The 22,178-nt window shown below is 36.0% G+C and overlaps 2 protein-coding genes and 1 long non-coding RNA gene across 4 annotated transcripts; 2 read left to right on the top strand and 1 right to left on the bottom strand.

The window, feature by feature from the left end:
- The first annotated feature begins 398 nt into the window (after nucleotides 1-398).
- Nucleotides 399-3,519, top strand: LOC116016905 (probable E3 ubiquitin-protein ligase LOG2). The gene is made up of 4 exons (XM_031257353.1): nucleotides 399-557; nucleotides 697-1,214; nucleotides 2,294-2,792; nucleotides 3,138-3,519. The coding sequence occupies exons 2-4, from the start codon at nucleotides 736-738 to the stop codon at nucleotides 3,252-3,254; spliced, it is 1,095 nt and encodes a 364-aa protein (XP_031113213.1). The 5' UTR covers nucleotides 399-557; nucleotides 697-735; the 3' UTR covers nucleotides 3,255-3,519.
- Nucleotides 3,520-13,718: 10,199 nt separating this feature from the next.
- On the top strand, nucleotides 13,719-17,039 carry LOC116017769. The gene is made up of 8 exons (XM_031258403.1): nucleotides 13,719-14,047; nucleotides 14,669-15,142; nucleotides 15,316-15,490; nucleotides 15,616-15,895; nucleotides 15,997-16,069; nucleotides 16,153-16,243; nucleotides 16,342-16,421; nucleotides 16,572-17,039. The coding sequence occupies exons 1-8, from the start codon at nucleotides 13,979-13,981 to the stop codon at nucleotides 16,824-16,826; spliced, it is 1,497 nt and encodes a 498-aa protein (XP_031114263.1). The 5' UTR covers nucleotides 13,719-13,978; the 3' UTR covers nucleotides 16,827-17,039.
- Nucleotides 17,040-18,661: 1,622 nt separating this feature from the next.
- LOC116017822 lies at nucleotides 18,662-21,748 on the bottom strand. Of its 2 annotated transcripts, none has more exons than XR_004097975.1 (2): nucleotides 19,870-21,748; nucleotides 18,662-19,561 (listed from the first exon to the last, which is right to left on the bottom strand). It is a non-coding gene; the product is annotated as an uncharacterized LOC116017822 (long non-coding RNA). The 2 variants fall into 2 exon arrangements; XR_004097974.1 differs by having other exon boundaries at nucleotides 20,591-21,748.
- Nucleotides 21,749-22,178: the final 430 nt, after the last annotated feature.

Here is a 22,178-nt window from a genome sequence, read left to right as displayed (position 1 = left end):
CATATTTGTTTTTTTTTTTCTCTTCACTTTCATATTCTCTTTTCTAGTCACACCTACAACAATTTCTCAAAATCCACAATTATTGAAGATGCTCTTATTACCAATAGTTCTAGGTACAACTATGTATAATTTATCTAATTGTATCAAATATGATGAGTACTACTAATATAATAATGGTAGTAGATATAACAAAAACAGGAATATCAATTATAAAAAAAGGGAATATATTTGTAAATAACATATTATATTGTTTTCATTTTTATTTTAATAATAAAAATAGACTTTATCTCTTTCTATTTTCTTATGGATTGCGTATTGGAGATATAATTTTATCTCCTGGGATACGGAATGTACAATTGACAGATAGAGATCCTATTTTCGTCCAGAGTCCAGACCGATAAAATAAATAAAATAAAAAAAAAAAGAAAGAAAAAAGAAAAAAGAAAAGGTGTTCATAGCTAATTTTTTAAAACAATAATCAATGATGGAGTTTTAGGTGGAGTTTTACGCAATTCCATTATCCGCCCATCCAATCCCATCTTCCTCGTCCGTCCCTCGTAAGATTCCTGTTTATGTCTTTCTCTCTCTCTCTCACAATCCATTCATTTCTCTTGCTTTCAGATTGGGCTTCCCCATTTTGTGCTTTGGCTCATCATAATTCGGTTTGGGTTTTGCTTTTTCTTGGAATTTGTGTAGAGAGGAAACAAGGGGGGAGGGATTAAGGATTTTGATCGGATGGGTAACGCCGGGAGCAGCGGACTGAACGGCCGGCGGAGGAGCAATAGCCACCGGAGGGCCCACCCGCCGGCGCCTCCGCCGCAGCAGCCGCAGCCGGAGATCAGCCCCAACATGTACGTATTCGCGGCGGCGACGCCGTACCCTCCGCAGTACCCTAACGCGCCGCCGTATTATCAGTACCCGGGGCCGGGAGGGTATTATCCGCCGCCGCCGCCGTCGTCTTTGCCGATGCCGTTGCCGGCGCCCTACGATCACCACCACCACAATCACCACCGCGTGGACCCCAATTGGGCTAGCGGGCGGTACCCGTGTGGGCCCACGGTGCCTCCGCCGGCGCCGTATGTGGACCACCAAAAGGCCGTGACTATCCGGAATGACGTCAATCTCAAGAAGGAGACGCTGCGGATCGAGGCCGACGAGGAAAACCCCGGGAAATACATCGTGGCTTTCACTTTCGACGCCACTGTTGCAGGAAGGTGCGTGGCTTTCTCAGAATTTTTCCTTAATTGTGAATTCGTATGAACTGCGTGATTGCGATATGAATTTGGAATTCAATGATAAAATAGCATGATGGTATTATTGTTTTGGCGTTTACCAGGATTGATATGAATTCTATGATTATCAGGGTTTGATACGTCCCCTTTTTTTTGTCATTTTGTCTATCCTTGTACATTAAACATTCAAATTTTCCCTAAAGATTGGATCTTTCTTTGTTGTCCTTATTGCCATTGACAATCTTGATGAATGGGGTCTGCAAGGTTCTGAATGTGGTATTTGCTTCCCCTTATAGCTCAACCTTCCCCGCATGGGTAACTCAGTTGGTTCATAGGTAATGGGTAGTAGATTGTGGGCAAGGAAACAAGATCAAATCCCGGTGGGCACCTGGCACTAGTCTTCCCACCTAACGGGCAACTGACTTACTGTGATTTATCCCTTCACTATCTTGTCGGGCCGGGGTAATGGGTAGTAGATTGTGGGCAAGGAAACAGGATCAAGTCCTGGTGGGCACCTGGCACTAGTCCTCCCACCTAATGGGCAACTGAGTTACCGTGATTTATCCCTCCACTATCTTGTTGGGCTGGGGTGTGGGGCCTTGAGGGCGAGGGAATTTTGCGTTTTGTGGGCAAGAATAAGGTTTTGCCTTCTTATTGTATTCCAAAGAAGTTATGAACTGTTTTAATTCAAGCATTATCTCTCTCAAGTCATGATTTGCGTAGTACATGTGGTCATATTAGTACCATCAAGTAGAGAGTTCCGTGTTTGGAAGGCTTATACCTGAAATTTAACTCAATATGGTGACGTATCCCAGAAAATGGTTCCATTTGCAAATCGATATGAGCACAATTTTGTTTGGATGCCTATATATCCTTAATATGATTTTCAAGTTCACTTCCAGTTTTAGGATGAAACACCTATTTTTGGGGATGTCCAATCATTCACACAAACAAATATATTGCGGTTTTCATATATATTCATGATGGACTCTTGGTATGTGTACTTATCCCCTGACTAGTCAATGATTTTACTTAGAGTTTGGTATCTTCTTTATATGCAGCATGACTGTCAATTTCTTTGCAAAAGAAGGCGAAGACTGCCAGTTGAGTCCTGTAAAGGAAAGTTTGCTTCCACCTGTGACAGTTAAATTCCAACAAGGTTTAGCCCAGAAGTTTAGACAACCCTCCGGAACTGGCATTGACCTTTCAATGTTCGAGGAAGCGGAATTGTCAAAGGAGGGGGAAATGGACGTATATCCCCTGGCAATTAAGGCAGAGGCGTACCCGGATGACCAAAGTGAGTCGGTGGATGGAAACACAGTTTTGGCGTCCACAAACTCCCAGATAACTCAGGCTGTGTTTGAGAAGGAGAAAGGTGAATATCACGTTAGGGTGGTTAAGCAAATTTTATGGGTTAATGGTATGAGATATGAATTGCAAGAGATATTCGGAATTGGAAATTCAACTGAAGGCGAATGCGATGATAGTGATAACGGGAAGGAATGTGTCATATGCCTTTCTGAACCTCGGGACACTACTGTACTTCCCTGTCGGCACATGGTAAGCTTTAACGGCTTTTCCTCTTTGTTTCTTTGTTTCTTTGTTCATTGGCTGACTAGGCGGCCTAGTCGGTGCCTAGGAGGTCTAGTCGGCGCCTTGGAGGCTTAGGCAGTTAGCATCTAAGCGGCCTAGGCGGAGCTTAGGCGGCTTAGGCGGTCGCCTAGTCGTCTAGCCGCCTAGACCACCATTTAAGGTGATACGCTAGGCGGTCGACTGGCTCCTAGCGCCTAGACAGGGATTAATCGGTGCCTAGGCGGGATTTTTTGCAACACTGACCATCAACATAGTTTTTGTTTGCCAATTTCGTTCGAATCTCAAACAATAGTATTCTGTTTCTCGATGCAGTGTATGTGCAGTGGCTGCGCCAAAGTTTTGAGGTTTCAAACGAACCGGTGTCCCATTTGCAGACAGCCAGTTGATCGGCTCTTGGAGATCAAGGTCAACAACGACACCGAGGAATGAGTATACATGAAGCGGTTGTTGCTGCCTTCTCATTGTAAAGTTCTTCCGTTTATTATTATTAATTTTTTCTATTTGCAAACCCAGCTTGATCTTTTCCCCTTGTTTTCTTCTTTTGGTGAGATGGGGCATTCTAACTTCAATAAACAAATTAGATCTCCCATCAGATCACATATATATATGGTTGGATATAACGAGATTTCTGTTATTTTGATTTGATGCTCAGCATATGATTTCCATGAGATTTTTAGAATCTCCTTTGACAAAAGCCTTCATCTCCACCTTAAACTTTCAGAATTGAACATTTAATACAGATGATTCTGTGTGAAAAGACTGAAAACTTAGGACAGATGATTTCCCATCAATCCCATGTAATTGTTCCCATGTTCACTGAAGCATTTTTCTTTCTTAATGTGTGAATAAATGATGATTAAAATTGGCTGTGCTACTGATGAGATACCATGGTCTCTTTCCTCTTAATCAGAGATCTAAAGTGGGTTTTTATTTGTTTTATTTGTTAGAAAATTACAGATAAAAAGTAAAATAAAATTTACTTTATTAAAGTATTTTCAAATGGTTAATCTTTTTTAAAAATAGATCATGCTAAACACTCATAATTTTATTACTCACAAACCAACCAGTCCATGATTTCTTTTCAATAAAAAAAATTTGAATTTCTAGTGGATTTTATTTCAAGTTCTTTGTTGTAAAAAATTTTGAAAATACAATATTAGGCAGTTAGAATTTTGTATGTTCAATAAAATTTGAATAGATTTTTAAAAAATAAAATAAAATTCAAGGGTAGTTAAATTTTACAGGATTTTTTTTTTTTTAGTAATACGCTTTTTGTGTGTGTGTGTGTGTTATGACTACTGACTCTAGTACAATATAGTATTTATCTATACATATTTTTCCAACCTATGAAACGTAAAGAGTCAATGCCCATGTGACCTTCCATTTGAGAAAGTTACATAAGTCTACAAGCTACTTGGCGTTACTCACCCTTCTAAAATTAGTAGGATCAACTAATTCATGAAATTTGGTTATAAGCCAAATCATGTGAAAATTTAGGAGAGATAACTTTCCCATCCCATGCCAATTAGTAATTTTGTACTGAATGCAACAAAAAATGCATGCTTAGTTGTCCGGGCATTGACAATGAACTACCTTAAAAAAAACTTTTGAGATTACATCAGGTACCCATGGCAGCAGAGCAGATGGTCCTCATATCTTATATGTATTAATATTTATAAATATATAGTCTTGGCCACCCTAAAATTTTGTAAAAGATAAATTCTTACTAATATAATCTAATAATATGGTTTTTTTTTTTTTTTAAAATTACAATCAATTAATACTTGGAAGGTCACATGTTCAATTCTTCACAACACCTTTTTGTGTAGAGCTTATTGCACATCGTCTCTTTAATGTGACTTATCTTTCTTGTGTATGTATTTTGTAGACTATTATAAATGAGTGGAGTTTACTTAGAACATACCCTTGAATAGTGATTATAGATTTACTTCATTACCCAAAAGAAAATTACAATCAACGTACTAATCAAATTCAAAATATTACAATTAATTGATAAGTTCTAAATCAAATGAGTAAAATCTTAAATATAAGCACAAATATTGTAACAATGAAGCAATCATATGAATAGGGTTATGGTTAAATCATGTGAGAGTAGTCCTCTCTCTAAAACCTAAAGTACAAGGCTGAACAATTGGTAAAAATATCGATTCCCCGCAAATGAGAAGAGGTTTTGAATGATCAGGATAGAACGAGCATGAGGAATGGACTACTTTCAACTATCTCTCCAAGGGAGTTCCCTACACCCTCTACTTCTTACTCTTGTTGTCTTGCATGATTTAACCATGGCTCATTCATATGATTGCTTCATTGTTACATGCCCCCACCCCATTTTATCCCCACCCCCACACTTTGTATTTGTGTTGACTTGCTTGAGGGCAAACAAGGTTTGAGTGTGGGGAGGTTTGAGATTGTTGTGAGTATCTTGTGCTTTCTTTGTGTTCATACTCTTGTAAAGAATTGGTAAATAGATTGTGCATTTGAGCTCTTGGGTGTGCGGTTGTTCATCCTACCTTGCATTTTTGTGAAATGGGTGTATAGCTCAATTGGTTGAAATTTTTTGGAAATGGGTGAGTTTTGGATAGATCTCAACTAGGTATACATTTCTTGCATGCTTAGCTTGTTTGAGGTTAAATCCACCACTTTCATGGACCTCGGTTAAGGATATCTCAAAATGGGAGTGTACACGGGAGGTGTGTGGAATGTAAGGTGCCAAGGTCCGGAATGAACTTTCTTGGTGTGACACAAGGCAAAAGGTGATATTTTCTTATGGTGAGTTGTGTGATTCCATACTCCCATTGAAAAAGGCATGAGGGATGCAAAGAGACAATGGAAACAGTTAAAAGAGACTTTAAGTATCCTTGCTTGAGAGGGAAAAATACGAGGTGAGCCATCTCGTATGACCCAGGCAATCATTGCACAGACTTCAAAAAAACGTAGAACTCTACGTGAAGGCGGTTGACTCGACGGTGTGTACTAGGGTGATAAGAAGAAAGAGAGAAATTCACGTTAAGCCAAAACGCATAGAGATGCTTGTGTCACACAATCACACTTGATTAAATGGGTCTTTGAGGTCAAATGTGGCAAAGTATAGAAAGTTCGTGTGCATTGTTCCCATTAGTGTGCTCGACTTGGTAGGGGAGGAACAACACATTCTTGACTTCTTGTGCACAGCTTATTTACACAACCTTTGGAAGATTGCTTTGAGGGTACTTGACATTTCTATTTGCTTGTCTTAGTTTTGTCTTGCTTGCGGGCAAGCAAGATCTAAGTGTGAGGAGTAATAATATTAAATAATAGTCATATTAGAATTTGGAATTTCAAATATGCATAAATATAATTTATTATTTATTCAATTGGAAGAATATTATATTCAATATTTAATATCTTAGATTAAACTAAAATTCTTTTCAAAAAAAGAAAATTAAAATTTAAAATTACTTAGTAAAATTTAATAGATGCATTATTATACTCACTTCATTAATACTCTCTTTTTAGAAAGCGATTAAATTATTGATAAGTCATAACTCTCACCAATTACAAATTTTGTTTAGTACGTTACCTGAAGTTGTACGTTATTGGCACTATGGTAAAGTTATAAATGTCTACTTCTCTTCTAATTAATTAAACAAATTAAAGTTGACTTCTATCCAGTGTACCAAATCAATGGGCATCCACTGGATTATTATCAAAAAAATTTAGTAAGCTTAATTTTATAGTTAGTGAAGCGAACCATAGAAAATCTTTTTAATTAGTTTGATTTTTAAAAAAAATTCCCAAAATACAATTTGAAAGGAATTTGAACACATATTGATAGTGTATGTAATTAATTAGATTCTATGTGTGTGTGTGTATGTGTAGAATATACAAAGAGTCAAGTTTATATTATAGAAAACAATGCGATATGTTTTATTAAGATGAATGAGTTTAAGTACAATATAGTATAGTATAAGAAAAGTAAAGATTCGGATATTAAAACTAGTGGATAAGATCTCTATGTATAGTAGTGTAGCAGAGAACACAATGCTAGAATCCTCACCAATGTGTTTGACGTGGTAACTTATCGATGAACGCTTAGATCAGTCTTGACATGTGTCAACTATTGAGGTAATGGTTAGTGTAGTGTTTGCAAATTTGACTTATCTCTCTTGCCAACGACGTCCAACCTTGATGATCGGTTCTTCACTTTATTGACCAAATTAAAAACGGCATGAATTAAAAGTGTCCGGAGCTTGTGTTATTGCATGTGCTAATAATAAATATGTTGCATAACCCCATAGCATACCAAACCCCAATTTTTTAGTTTCACAAGTGTCTCATATCTATCTAAAACTTCAATTCATGGGGCAAGTAGAGAAGTGCAAGTGCATCAATTTCCTCTTGGAATATAAAGTAGTATAATCACTTCCCATTATATTATTCACATTCTTTGTTTGGTGACTTGTCCCCCAAATGATGACAATATGCAAACATAATCTTTATTACTTTACATATTTTATATGATATGATATATTAGTATATACTTTCTCCAATCGTCATCTCTTCTTTTTTTTTTTTTCCCCTAAATAAATAAATAAACAATTTTATTTTTTTAAAGAGTTGAATCAATCATTCTTCAACTAAAGGTAATTAGGTTGATTTAATTAAGTTAATAATTAACTAATGTTTTCTTTATTTGTTCAAAATCATGGGAGGTTTGGAGCTAGCGTTTATTAAAGAATACTTAATGTTCAAGTAGTATGGGTTGTAGGCCGTCCCTTCCATGGCAACCAAAAGTCTCCATCAAATTTAGTATAGGGATAAATTGAGTATTAATTAATCATGCGTTTGAGAGAATAATATTGTTTTGGCCAGCCACTTTTTAGAAAATTGTTGAATAAATGGCAACCACTCTAATGCAGAAATTAAAATCGACATTCTATTGGAACAATATAATTATTTGAGATGTCTATACATACCTATTTCCTCCGGTTTCATTACCATCACTACAATTACTTCGATTTCAGCACTCTCTCAAACACATTTTAAATAAACCTAGTCGTTTATAATTTTTTTCTCAATGCATAGAACAAAAAAGTAGCACAAAATCAAAACAAAACTAAAAGAAATGTGATCGTGCCAACCCAATATGATTCTCTATCACTAGAGAATCTAGATTCTAGAACGTCGTGTTGACCACGTTGCAAATTGAATCTCATTTGTAGCCATCAAATCTGCATAGCTATTTACTTCGTTTGAATGTGTATATATACTGCTATTGCGCATAATTTATAAACATAAATATGCATGCAGTGCAACTATCAACTTGACATTTTAGTTAAGACATATCATATCATTCAGTTTTGTATCAAAGACAATACATGCACAAGGTCATGAGTCCGTAAGTTCAAATCTCCACATTACCAGATAAATATAAATGTACAATCTAACCAGCTAACATGAAATTTAAAATATTAGTCAAAGTTTCAAAATTTTTCCCATGTACTTGGTACGTCGTACTATATAGCGTAATACATAATAAGGTTGTTGGCCCTAGAAGGCCAGAAGGGTTGTTATATAACAACCATAAGTCAAATGCCCCAATGCATATGCAAGTTATTTGTGGCTGATTTTGATTTTGACAACCTCGTTATCCTAATCATCGTCCATTTGTTGTTGTTGTAAGCATGATTTGTTCCACATTCAACTCCTTTCTTTAATGCTTAGAATGATTGTCAACCTCAAACCACATGACACTACAACCAATGAGTAAAAATGATTTAGAAAATCTTGCAAGTGGAAATTACACATGGTTTGCAAAGTAAACTATATCTATACGCATTTTATATCATATTGTAACTTTTTCAATGATTTTAACTTATTTTATAAAGTAGAAATGATGATGAATAGGGAATTTACCACTTATTATTATTATTATTATTTTTGAAGTCAATAGTTTGTTTAGATTCTTATAATTCTAATTTCGATCACATCACTATTAATTTTTTTCATTTATACATCATGTTCAAAATTAATTAGATTTAATTTAGTTTTTAACTATTGAAGATTTTTAAAATTTAGTCCTACATTATTGTCTTTTTTTAGTTTTCAACGATATGATAGGATTAAAAGTAAAACATTTTTAATAATTATGATGAATCAAAATTTAGTCTATTTTAAACTTGATGGAGTGTTTACTCTATTTATTTAATATATATTTTTTTATCTGTGTAAACATGCGTCATCACCATTTTACTTATTATTGTATTCTTTTAATTATCATCAAGTTAGAATGGTTATTTGTAGGTTGGCATGTCAATTTTCCTCGTCCTTGGTGGCAATCCTCGATCTATGCCTCGTTGACATCTCTAATTATTTGGGCCAAGTATTATAATAAAAAATAATTAATTAAAGACTGGGTTACTCATAGGTGTAGATTATATTAAATGACTTGAATCTCTTCCGGCCAACTTAATCAATGGCCTATTAAGGTAGGGTTGCCCAATAAGTCTTCAATACCTTGTTTCATTCATTTCATGAAATGTCAAGATCAATATGCTCAGATTTGCATCATGCATTCTTATTATACCTTTTACTCATTATATGACTTGACAATAATAATTGTAATAATTTTAATGATTGGATCGAAATGAGTATAATTAATTTTTATTGCACCCATTTTTACACACATGTAATAAGATTGTGAAAAATACATCTCGCATGGCTAATATTAATATTAGGATCATGTAGTAAAGGATGCCACGATTTGTCTAATCATAATTGAACTAAAGACTAATTTGGATAAACATTTTAAATAAGTAATTTATCATAAGTGTTGTTACATGTTACATTTTCTTTCTAAAATTCTTTCTTAATTTTTTTAATGTGACATTGTTGACGAGCATATAATATATAAACATAAATGTACAATCCAACTATCAGTTTAGGATTTTAGTTGAGATGGAGCACATGCTTCAATGACATTACAACATATATATATATATATATATATATATATATATATATATATATATATATATATATATATATATATATATATATATATATATTCGTAGTGATTATTATGTAAACTTTTCATGACAATGTTATGTGATTAATTCGTAGTGAGGTAAGTCAACTTATGGATCACTAATGAATATAAATAATTTTTAAAAACGTGAATGAGTGAATATTCTATATCTTTCCAATCATTTATAACTCTTCAATTCACTTATTTCATGATAATAATAAAATATGATAATTCTTGAGTTGTTAATAAATATGTGTTGCGGTTTATTCACTTTAACCCAGTATATATATGTTAAATATCATTTTTGGTTAGTTTAAGAAATGGACTTTGAGTTTTATAATCAAGATTTTAGTCAAATAAAATAGCATAATGCAAATTTTGAGAAAGAAAGTTGAAACGATGATATTTAAAGAATGTTAGGCTTTTCTTTTGAATAACACAATACAAATTTTTTTTTAGTACTACTGACTCAATTACAATGTAGTATCTGTCTATACATACTTTTTCAACATATTGAAGCACAAATAGTCAATGCTTCCACAGGGGTTCGAACTTGTGACCTCTCATTTGAAATAAATTTTTGTGCATGTAATGATTGAAAGTAGTTTTATCTTTGTCTACTACGTTACTACTTCGGAGAGGAAAAGGTAAAAGAAAACAAAAATATATATAACTACTATGTATATATAAACGGTCAAAAGGTCCCCAATAAAGCGTTAAAAGTGATCCGTTACACTAAACAATATTTGTGAGATATAAATATAAAGTAATGTGAAACAATGACTTTTGGTAGTTGCCATGCCTATTTGTTCACTCATCCCCCATGCATGCCAATGTCATAGGCTACATTGTCTAATCAAAATTGAACTAAGGCCTAATTTGGATAAGATTTTTAATTAAGTAATTTATCAAAAGTGTTGTTACATTTTCTTTTTAAAATTATTTCTCACATGAGAATTTATTCTTAAGATAAAATTAAGAATCAATCATAGTTGTTTATCTGAAAAAAATCTAACAGATATGATGTAATTTGAAGAAAAAAAAAAAGCAATTGCATTCTAGTAATTTTTTTCAACTTAAAAAATGTAACTTTTAATCGTACAGAGTGCATTTATGAATAAACTCTAAGAATTTAAATTAAAAAATTAAATCTTAAACCTAAATTGTTAATTCAAATTTTAAGCAATAAAAAGTGAAACACTAAATCAAACTAAAAACTAAACAACAAACTCTAAGTGTATTGTATTTTAAACTAACCAAAATACGCAGTATAGTGTTGCAAAGTGCACCATATATTGTTAAAAAAATATATCTTTATTGTCAGAGATTAGAGAAGATTATAAAAATGTCATTGCAATTTTTTCCTCACTCTAATTAAATTGTTAAATGTAGCTAGATGGGTCGTTGAGAGCAATTTTTAGTTTTCTCTTGGGAACAAGTTCTCATATTATCTACTTCTTGTGTGTGTATGTGTGAGTGAGTGAGATTATTATGTAAACTTTTCATGAAATTATTCATGTGACTAATTCATAGTTAGGCAATTAAGTTAATTTACTGATAACTAATATATATAAATATTTTTAAGAACATGTTAATGAATGAATATTCTATTCTTTCTTTCCAATTATTTTATAACACTTCAATTCACTTATTTCATGATAATAAGAAAATGTGGGGCAACCCCAGCCAAGTTGGTCAAATTGTTAACTTAATTGGTAACCGCAAAGTTACAAGTTCGACTCTCAACAGGAGCAGTCTATTAGGCTTTTTCAGGATTTACCCAATTGTGTCAAATCCCATTTTAAAGATTGGTAGGCTTTTCTTCTTTATAGAACAATAATGGCCAGTTTGGTTCGAATTGTATTTTCATAGAAAAGTGATTATTTGAAATATTTATTCTATTGTTTGGTTGGACATCCAGGGCATTGGTTTAGTGGATGAGCATCACATAGAACAATAATGGCCAGTTTGGTTCGAATTGTATTTTCATATAGAACAATAATGGCCAGTTTGGTTCGAATTGTATTTTCATAGAAAAGTGATTATTTGAAATATTTTCGAATTGTATTTTCATAGAAAAGTGATTATTTGAAATATTTATTCTATTGTTTGGTTGGACATCCAGGGCATTGGTTTAGTGGATGAGCATCACATCAGTGGACTATTCACAGTTTTTGGAGGAGAGAAGTGTAAGGGAGAGAGAAAAAATTATCCTGCAAATGAAGAGTTTATTCTGACATTTGGGACCCACACCAAATTTATATCACATGTGACAGCCATGCGTTCCTGTCACTCTTGCATCCAGCGTGCGAGTGCAGTGCGCGTTAAACCTCCTTAAAGGTTTTTTTTTTTTTTTAAATTAGGTTTGTTTATTTATTTTTTCCTTTTCCTTCCCATATTCTCTTTTCTAATCACACTTACAAAAATTACTCAAAAACAACGGGAAAAAAAAAAAAAAAACTAAACTACTAAGGATGCTCTTAGGACTTGCTCCAACAATAGGATTGGGGTACGATGTTAATTGTGATGTATACAAAAGTGGTTAAAGGGTCCCCGATAAAGCGCCAAAAGTGATCCGTTATACTGCCAAGCGTTTGTTAACTGCCACGGTTGTAGACTCATTGTTAGTATCTTTTCAGGGAATTCAGTAAATTACTACTTTTGTCAAGGTGACAACGTTCGCTTTTCAGGGAGTTCGGTGGAGATAACGCTCGCTTTTCAGGAAATTCGGTGAATTACTACTTGCATTTGTTAACTGCCACTCTTGTAGACTCATTGTTAGCAGCTTTTCAGGGAATTCGGTAAATTACTACTTTTGTCAATGTGATAACGTTCGTTTTTCAGGGAATTCGGTGAATTACTACTTTTGTCAAGGTGATAACGTTCGCTTTTCAAGGAATTCAGTGGAGATAACGTTCGCTTTTCAATGAATTCAGTGAACTACTTGCATTGTATCAAGAGTTAACACTCGGTAATATGCAGTCCAACTAGTTGAGATAGAGTACGTTCTTCAATTTGTGGTTGATATAAAGTACATTTTTCAATTTGATATCATAGCTAATCTTATACCAAAGGTGTTCAACTATTGACTTATATTCTTCATTTTGATATCAGAGCACCAAATCTTATATCAAAGGTCATAGGTTTAAATCTCTACATCACTCGATAAAAAAAAGATACTATCTGTCCACGTATAGCTTGACCCATCAAATAAGTAATGAGTTACAATTCAACAATCAATTTAAACTTTTAGTTAAGATAAAATGTATCATTCAATTCTGCCACACAATCTAATAACATGTGCCCCTAAACTATCCACCATCATCTACATCTTGGGTTGCTTTGGTAAATTTAACTATTTATCATTAGTTGTTCACACACAGATGTAAGTGTGTAACTTTATCAATTAATGAATAAAGTAATTATTTTAACAAAAATACAATCCATCACTTTATAAATTTCAACGTAAAATTTAACACTTTTCATAACTCTTGCTCAAGAGGTTAGTCTCAACTATTCTACAAACTCTGCCCTTAGTCCCTTACGATTATGGACTTATTTTGAGTCCATTAAGGGATTAATCTATTTTATAACAATATTATTTCCCGCATTTCAGATTCTAACAGATTGAGACTAATCGGCTAATATAATTTGTCTTTTGTCAAACACTTATTTTACTCACTTGGCAAGGAAACTCGGAAATTAATCATATCTGCAAGAATTTGACTTACAATACCATTGCCAATCATCCACGGTATTCACAAAAATGGATAAAAGCTAAAAATAGGTTTTCTTACCAGGAGTTTAGCGCCTTTTCTGAGATAAGCTAGAAGAAGAGAGAGCGAGAAAAATGAAAGACATCGAAACCGACAACAAATGAAAACATGGGACTGTTTTACTTGCTGTACGTGCAGTATGCGTTAGTTGTACTTGTAGGCAGCTGCCCAAGTTAATTCAATTCTCATCAAAACCACCTTCTCTCTCTCTCTCTCTCTCTCTCTCTCTCTCTCTCTGGAAGTTTGGCTGTTGAAACGCTAAGCTATGGACATATAAGCCCAACTCCCCATCTAAGCCACCATTATTGAAGCTTTCTTGATTATCATTCTTTTTGTTGTGTAAATAAAATATGGATTCTGCAATTGAGAAATCTTTGGCGAAGGAGAATAATGGTGAAGAGTCTTCCCATCCTCAGAAGGTATTTCTTTTGGGTTCTTTACATGTGTTTAGAGTTATATATGAACACCATTTTCCTGTTTATGTTCCCTTTTGTTTGATCTCTGTTCTTGCTTAATTATCTTTTCTAAGTGAATTTTGGTTCTTCTTTTTCTGTCACATGAATCTAGGTAGCTATGTTTGTTTTAGCTTTTTTACTTTTCTTGTTTGAATTCATCTTTTTTGCTGGTGAAAATTGTTGTTTTCTGGTCAATAGCTTTTAGGTGGGCAGGTGCCAATTTTCTACCTTTTTGATTTTCTGTTCTGTGGGTATCATTTTCAAGATTTTTTATGATCTGGGTTGGGAAAATATCCAGTAAAGTTACCAGCTTTCTGCTTTCTTGTGTTTTAGTTCAGTTTAGAATTCATGAGAAATGAGCTGCCTGAATATATATGCAAGGTCTGATTAGGGGAAAAACTGTTCTTGATAAATTTGTGTCAATTTGCTTTTCATTTCAAGAAAAAAAAAATGGTTTCAGATAGGTCTTTATTGACAAAGAATTTCATGGTGTTTTGCTCCTATGATGTTTATATGATTCTTTGTATTGAATTCATAGAAAGAAGCTGATTACTGAATTGATTATGTGCTTGAGTGTCTATGTAGATTAATGAATTGAGTGAAATTGTGGAGGAGTCATCTCTGAATGTGCATCAAACAAGGCAAAACTCGGTTTCAGAGACACCAAAACGAGTGACAGAAGAATCATCCGATGATTGTTTGAGGATGAACGTACCCCTCTCGCCAACTCCAAAACGGGTAAACTTTTCTCCTTTACCAAGCCCTTGTCATGGTAAACTCGATGGATCTCCAGATTCGTCATCTAGGGGTAAATCGTCATCTGTGAAAAGCTTCATTCCTAAATTAAGCTTCAAGTTCCGGAATACAACAACAGACATTGAGCGGGCTGCAATGCTAGCTCTGGGATGTTCCCCGGGGAGGCAGGAAAAGCCTTCGATACTGAGGCAGCTCTCAGTAACGAAGATTTTCAATCCAAGAATGAAAAGAACATCATCGTTGCCAGTGTCTCCAATTGCACACTCGAATCCTGAATCAGCACATGGAGGACTTAACTTAGCCGTATGTATTCATAACTTTTACCTCGTCTATAAATATGATGTGTTGAAAAACCAATTTGCATATTCCACTTTGATATTAACTCTGGCCCGAGGCCTAAATGTGTATCTATTGCATTGCTATATGTACTTTCCCCGGGCTGTAACTCAACTCCCATACTGTTTATTGTTTAATAGAAAATCGGTAGTGAGCACCCAATACACAGATCAAATTCAGTCCCGGATTTAAACAAAGATGGAAGCACGAGACAGGTTGGCTGTGTAGAGAGCCTATATCGCGTCATTCCCTCTACTCCTTGTGTTGCGGTCCAGTCTGTAGCAACATCAGCCGCAGCTCCAGCTGACAGTGCGGGTAATCCATTCTGATCATCAGTATCTAGTTTCCCACGCAGATATACATTGTATTTTGATGTGTAGCAATTGATACGGGGGCCTTGCCTCCTGATATCCTAGCTTTACCTTATATATTTTGTTCAGATGGAACCAATGAGTTGGGCGAAGACATCACTCAAGAAGACGCTGTCTGCAGGATATGTCTGGTTGAACTCGGGGAGAATATGGACACGCTTAAGATGGAATGCAGTTGCAAAGGTGAACTCGCCCTGGCTCACCAAGAGTGTGCCGTGAAATGGTTTAGCATAAAAGGGAACAAGATCTGCGATATCTGCAGGCAAGAGGTTCGGAATTTGCCTGTCACACTTTTACGGGTTCAAACCCGAGCACTTGGAATTCCCCAGTCTGCTGTTATCCAATACCGGCAAGTGAATGAAAACCTTCATCATTACAATGGATATATATTCTCCGTTCTCGAGTTCATTTATGTTATAATTGACACGAAACTTATTCGAAACTTTTCAGGATTTGGCAGGATGTTCCTGTTCTTGTTATTGTCAGCATGCTTGCCTACTTTTGCTTCCTAGAACAACTTTTGGTATGACAAATAACTTTGGAGTTTGGAGTGGTGTCTTTAAAGTCGGTTAGGGGCGCTTATAATTCTTCGAAATCTGTATGCAGGTCGGAAGAATGGGATCTGGTGCCATCGCGATATCTCTTCCGTTTTCATGCATCTTGGGTCTCCTTGCATCCATGACATCGACTACTATGGGTATTCAAACTCGTTCTTCCTACATTCTTTGCATCGGTTTCTCACACTTTTTGTATCCAAATTTTGTGAAATATTATGGACTGCTTTTATGCTTTCAGTGAGGAGAAAATATGCTTGGGTGTATGCTACAACTCAGTTTGCTTTGGTGGTTCTTTTCGCACACATTTTCTTCAAATTGGTAAGATACTAAGATGTCTCGGTCATTTGCTTTGCAATTTTGATCTAAACGTGACTGGACTGATAACCTCTGAGCGAACGTTTAAATATGAAAGGTATGGTTAAGGGTTTGTCTAATGCAACCATTACCCCCCTTTGCGTTGATTTGCAGCTCCGCATCCAAGCAGTTCTGGCGGTTCTTCTCGCCACCTTTGCCGGTTTTGGTGGTGTAATGTGTGCGACTTCCATTCTTTTCGAGCTTATGAAGTGGAGGTGGCAGACATGGGGGAATCAGCAACCGACTTCTCAAGAATCAGAGCTTCCAAGTCAGTCTTCACAATCCAATCCAACCCCGCAAACTGATCAGCATCCGGTTGATGTTGAAACCGGGAATGCTGGAGTTGATCGTGGCCGTCAAGAACAGTAAAGATTATATGCATACATATGCAATTGGTGCAGGTTGTGGTTATTTTGGACTTTGGTGTGATCAAGGAAGGCCACACAAAAGTCAATTTAGTTAGGTGGATTTTCAGTCAAAAATTTTGTAAATGTTGTCACCTTCTCAAGTACAACTCTGATGAGGAATTGTTGTTTCTGGTTTCATTTGGTTTGCTTTCATGTTTCTAGTGGGAGACAAGCACAGGTTGAGTGCACTAGGATGTTAATGCCTTCCAACCAACCTAATCCAACTAAAACCTTAATTGTCTCACCTATTCATAACGTTTAGAAGAGTAAATACTTAAAATGGTCCCTCGACTATAGCGAAATTCACAAATTAGTCCTCAACTATTGATTGAATCCAATTAAGTCCTTAACTTTTCAATTTTTACCCAATTAAGTCCTCTGTCCATTTGACTGTTTGTTGACCGTGATCTTTGAGGATATATATGTAATTTCATGTGCAAAGCTCCAAAGTAAAGTATTATGAAAAAAAGAAAAATATTTATTCGATTACAGAGAGAGAGAGAGATGGCAGCAGAGAGTTGAAGCTTGATGGTGAAACCGTACGATCCTCCAAGAGTTGGAGCTTGATGGAGTCAACCACCGTGTTCTGCGCCGTCGAAACGGCGTTCCGCTGCCTATCGTGCGCTGCCAAGATTCACGCCGCCAGCAAGCTCGCGTCATGCCACGCACGCGTCTGGGTCTGCGAGTGCGAGGTTTGCAAGCAGATCCAGGTTAGCTTCACCTGCAAGGAGGACATCGCCACCCTCTGCGTCACCTGGGATCGCAACATCCACTCCGCAAACCCAGTGGCGCGCCGCCACGAGCGACTTCCCGTGGTGCCGTTTTACGACTCCACCGTCGTCGCAACTAAATCCCACGGCTCCGACTTCGCCTGGGGAAGTACTTTCGGGTTCTAGTTATCGGGCTCGTTACTAAAGTACTTTCATTGCCTGGGGAAGCGAAGTCGGAGCCGTGGGATTTAGTTGCGACGACGGTGGAGTCGTAAAACGGCACCACGGGAAGTCGCTCGTGGCGGCGCGACATTGGGTTTGCGGAGTGGATGTTGCGATCCCAGGTGACGCAGAGGGTGGCGATGTCCTCCTTGCAGGTGAAGCTAACCTGGATCTGCTTGCAAACCTCGCACTCGCAGACCCAGACGCGTGCGTGGCATGACGCGAGCTTGCTGGCGGCGTGAATCTTGGCAGCGCACGATAGGCAGCGGAACGCCGTTTCGACGGCGCAGAACACGGTGGTTGACTCCATCAAGCTCCAACTCTTGGAGGATCGTACGGTTTCACCATCAAGCTTCAACTCTCTGCTGCCATCTCTCTCTCTCTCTGTAATCGAATAAATATTTTTCTTTTTTTCATAATACTTTACTTTGGAGCTTTGCGCATGAAATTACATATATATCCTCAAAGATCACGGTCAACAAACAGTCAAATAGACGGAAGACTTAATTGGGTAAAAATTAAAAAGTTAAGGATTTAATTGGATTCAATCAATAGTTGAGGACTAATTTGTAAATCTCGCTATAGTTGAGGGACCATTTTGGGTATTTACTCCGTTTAGAATGGTAACAGTAACATTGAGACTTAAATCAGTTATACTAAAATTGAGACTTTTTAAATGACATTAGAATGGTAACAATAAGATTGAGACTCCATAAGTAACAACATCATTACATTTTGTACCTGGTATGACTATGTATGTCATTTGAGTTGTATTGAGTACTGTCAATACTTATTACCAACAATCATGCGTAGTTGCACAAGTACATGAGTACATGAGATCGATATTGATCGACACCTTAAAAGCTTCCCAAGAAATGTATAGCTGTTATTTATGTTGTCAAGGGGAATTTGTTCCACCCACGGAACAAAGAACAAATAGGCTTTTTCAAATGTCTCCCTGACCCCCATTGATGTCTTGAGGTGACAGGGAGCTAATTGCAATATGAATTCAGATTCTAAGATGGGGTAAGGAGTAATAATTTCCTATGAATCAAATTCCCAATCGGGTAGTGTTGTCATCTCAGGTACACAATAGAATCAGGAACATGGAAGAAACATTGCATTTTACACTGATTGAGTCTTTAACCAAAATTGCTGTACCAGCTTTTGGAGCCTTCTGGTAACCAGAATGCATTGTCAGCCAACCCAAACCAAATGTATTTGACAGAATCTTTGTCATGAACCTGAAGCAAATGGGAAATGTTTTCATAGGTTGTTGCTTGAGTCTTTGTGATAGCTTAGAATTACGTCAGCATAGTACTTGAGGCAAGCAATGATAAAATTTTCAGAAGAAAAATAGGAAACGCAAATCTGTGGAGCCTTTTCAGCTGCTAATTTTACCGTCTGCCAGACTGCCACAGCTCCCTCCCAATCTTTCGGTAAGGTTTTCACTTCACATCTCTGGAAAATTGTTCCCATTTCAAAAGGCTTTGTTCAAGGAGGCTTGAATTTTTGCTCTTCTTTGGTAGGTTTTGCAAGCCAAAATATGCTTTCTTCAATTCTATGTGTTTAGGATCTAGTTGTAGACTTTTCTGCTATTGCCTATAGAAGAATGCATAACGCATTTTCATTCTCTCTTTTCCATTGGCTAGATAATAGTAGACAGGAGCAGGGGGAGTAAGGGAAAAAAAGTTAACTTGGAGTGAACCTTATCGCAACACCATGATCAGTTAGGTCATGTAAAGACATGCCCATGTACCTGTCCCTAAAGCACCATAAGCATGCAATTAGCAATCGTTAAACAAGCTCCTTCTCTTTTAGTACAAATCTGAATGCTGCAGGAATTTCTAGAGAGTAAATATAAAGAATATATAAAATTTCAAATATATTTTTATGTTTAGAAAGAATGAAGAAACTAATGTACTCCTGCATCACAAAAATAAATTGAGAGTACATAAAGTTAAAAGTTAGCAGCTTATGAATTGGCAGCAGGACAAGAAAGTTTGTAATTCACGAGAAATAGCATATAATGGCATAATGCAGATCCTTTTTAGCAATCATCAGACATCCCACCTCTTACAAATTGCATCCAACAATTGGCGCAGTGACAGACTAACCACAAAATGCCTCTCAAACCCCATATGCTTAAAAAAGCAATTCGAGACAAGAATGTTTGTAAAGTCCTGCGATGACTCAGGGAGAGCCAGCCCTTAGACAAATTATCCTATCGGAGGAAGATGACAGCCTGTAAGCTGTTTAGGGCTTTTTACCCCTTGTAGGAGGAGAAAGAGAAGGAAAAGAGCTAAGATTCAGCCTTTCAGACAGATAAGATGACCTTTTCTGCCATCTTGCCTTTCATGGCGTAAGGGCAGTTTTGAGTATATGATTTGTAGTCTGCCACTCTCGTTTGGCACTGAGATAATGACGCTAAGTACCGCATTGAAATCCCAAGTTTGAGTGAATAAATGATAGGACTCTTGGCCAGGAAGCCAGACTAGTAATGTGATTTGTAGTTTGTCACTCCCGTTTGGCACTGTGATAATGGATTAATGGCACTAACCCCATTGAAAGCCCAAGTTTGAGTGAATAAAGTAATAAGATTCTGGACCAGGGAGCCAGACTAGTATACTACATGTCTAATTGGAGCTAAAATGGAGTTGTACTAGTCATATAATGCAGGTCAGTTTTTTAATAGCTTAGAAACTTACTAAATAGGAAACTAAGTAGAATGGCAAAACAAGAATAAGAACATGAATTCCTTGCATGATGTACAGTGATGAAATGGAATTAGAACCTGCATAAATAATGAAGGATGGTTGCTCTATGCAGCCTCCATATCCTCATTAAGCACTTCAATATATTTCTTAACTTTCACATTCTGTTGAACAACTCCCAAAAAGTTCAGCAGTATCACCATTTTTTTCATCTATTATCAAGCCAAACAAAACATGACAGATAGCAATAAGCAGCAACTAATTTTTTTTTAATTACTCCATAAGTGGTAAAAGCAGCTAGCAGAGTACTAGTTCACATTTACTTACTAGACACAATATTGAGGCATCATCCTTTTGTTTTTACTATGAGAAACAGAAATCCATTATCTCATAATAATTAAAATCTGTTTTGGACAAAGACCAAAGAATTCACAAAGCAACATTAGCAACAATCTGGTCTGGTACCAAAACCAAAACAATCAAATGCCTCAGATTAGCATTTTGGCACATTAATCCTTGCTAACAACAACCCCCAAAACTGGGGAGCGCAATATTTGTTGTTGCCGCTCAAGCCTTTCTACTGTCATCACCGGCATTTCCATTGTTCTTTCTTCCCTCTTGGAACCAAAACCCATGGAACAGGAGAACCAACTAGAAAAAAATGAAATGCGAAAACCAAAGCTATAATATACCTCAGATTAGCATTTTGGCACATTAATCCTAGCAAACAACAACCCCCAATACTGGGGAAGCGCAATATTTGTTGTTGTCACTCATGCCTTATGCTGTCATCACCGGTATTCCCACATCTCTTTCTTCCCATTCCGGGATCAAAACCCATGGAACAAGATAATCAACAAGAAATAAAAGGCGAAAACCCTAACCCTAATTACCAAAAAAAAATAAAAAATCAAGAAAATCAAATGGGTTGCCTGAGTAACAGTTTTAGGACGCCAAAATCCTGGCCACCATACAGCATCCATCAGAAAGGCATAATCTTTCAGTTATTAATCTCATAACTGCACAGATTCAATCAATATACAGCAAAAGAAAAACAATTTTCTTAACCGACAAATATCAAAGTAGAATCCCGAACAAACAAAAACTATAAACAAGCTGATCAAAAAAAGAAAAAAAAAAAAAAAAGAAGAAGAAGAAGAAGAAGAAAGAGTAGTTTTGATTTCAAATGTGCGAAAAATATGAATCAGCGCCGAGAAGAGAGAGCGCCTCCAGCTACGAAATTCAAACTACTGAGCTTCGTTAATTAACGTCTCTATCTCTAAACCTAAATCGAGGAAAGTATATTAGGCCTACTTGCAGGATATGTGTTTGGGCTTGAAGCCCAATCTTTGTGGACTTTTGATCCACATGAGAAGGAGCAAGCTTATACCATTTCAATAAGTGAAAATGCTTCGACAAATTAATGTGTGGACCAAAGTTTAAAACGAGATGTCGTTTTGATGTTAACAAAATTCATATTTTGCGTGCATATTAGGATAATGTACATTTTGGATAAAATAATGTATTTCATAAGTTAGAATAATGTACTTTATGTGTTAAAATAATGTATTTTATGAGTTAGAATAATATATAATGTACTATATGTGTTAGAATAATGAAATTTTTGGGCAAGATAATGTATTTTATAAGTTAGAATAAAGTATTTAT

Source organism: Ipomoea triloba, chromosome 4 (assembly GCF_003576645.1).
Source record: "Ipomoea triloba cultivar NCNSP0323 chromosome 4, ASM357664v1".
Lineage (NCBI taxonomy): Eukaryota > Viridiplantae > Streptophyta > Magnoliopsida > Solanales > Convolvulaceae > Ipomoea > Ipomoea triloba.
This window is presented reverse-complemented; position numbering and strand designations above follow the sequence as displayed.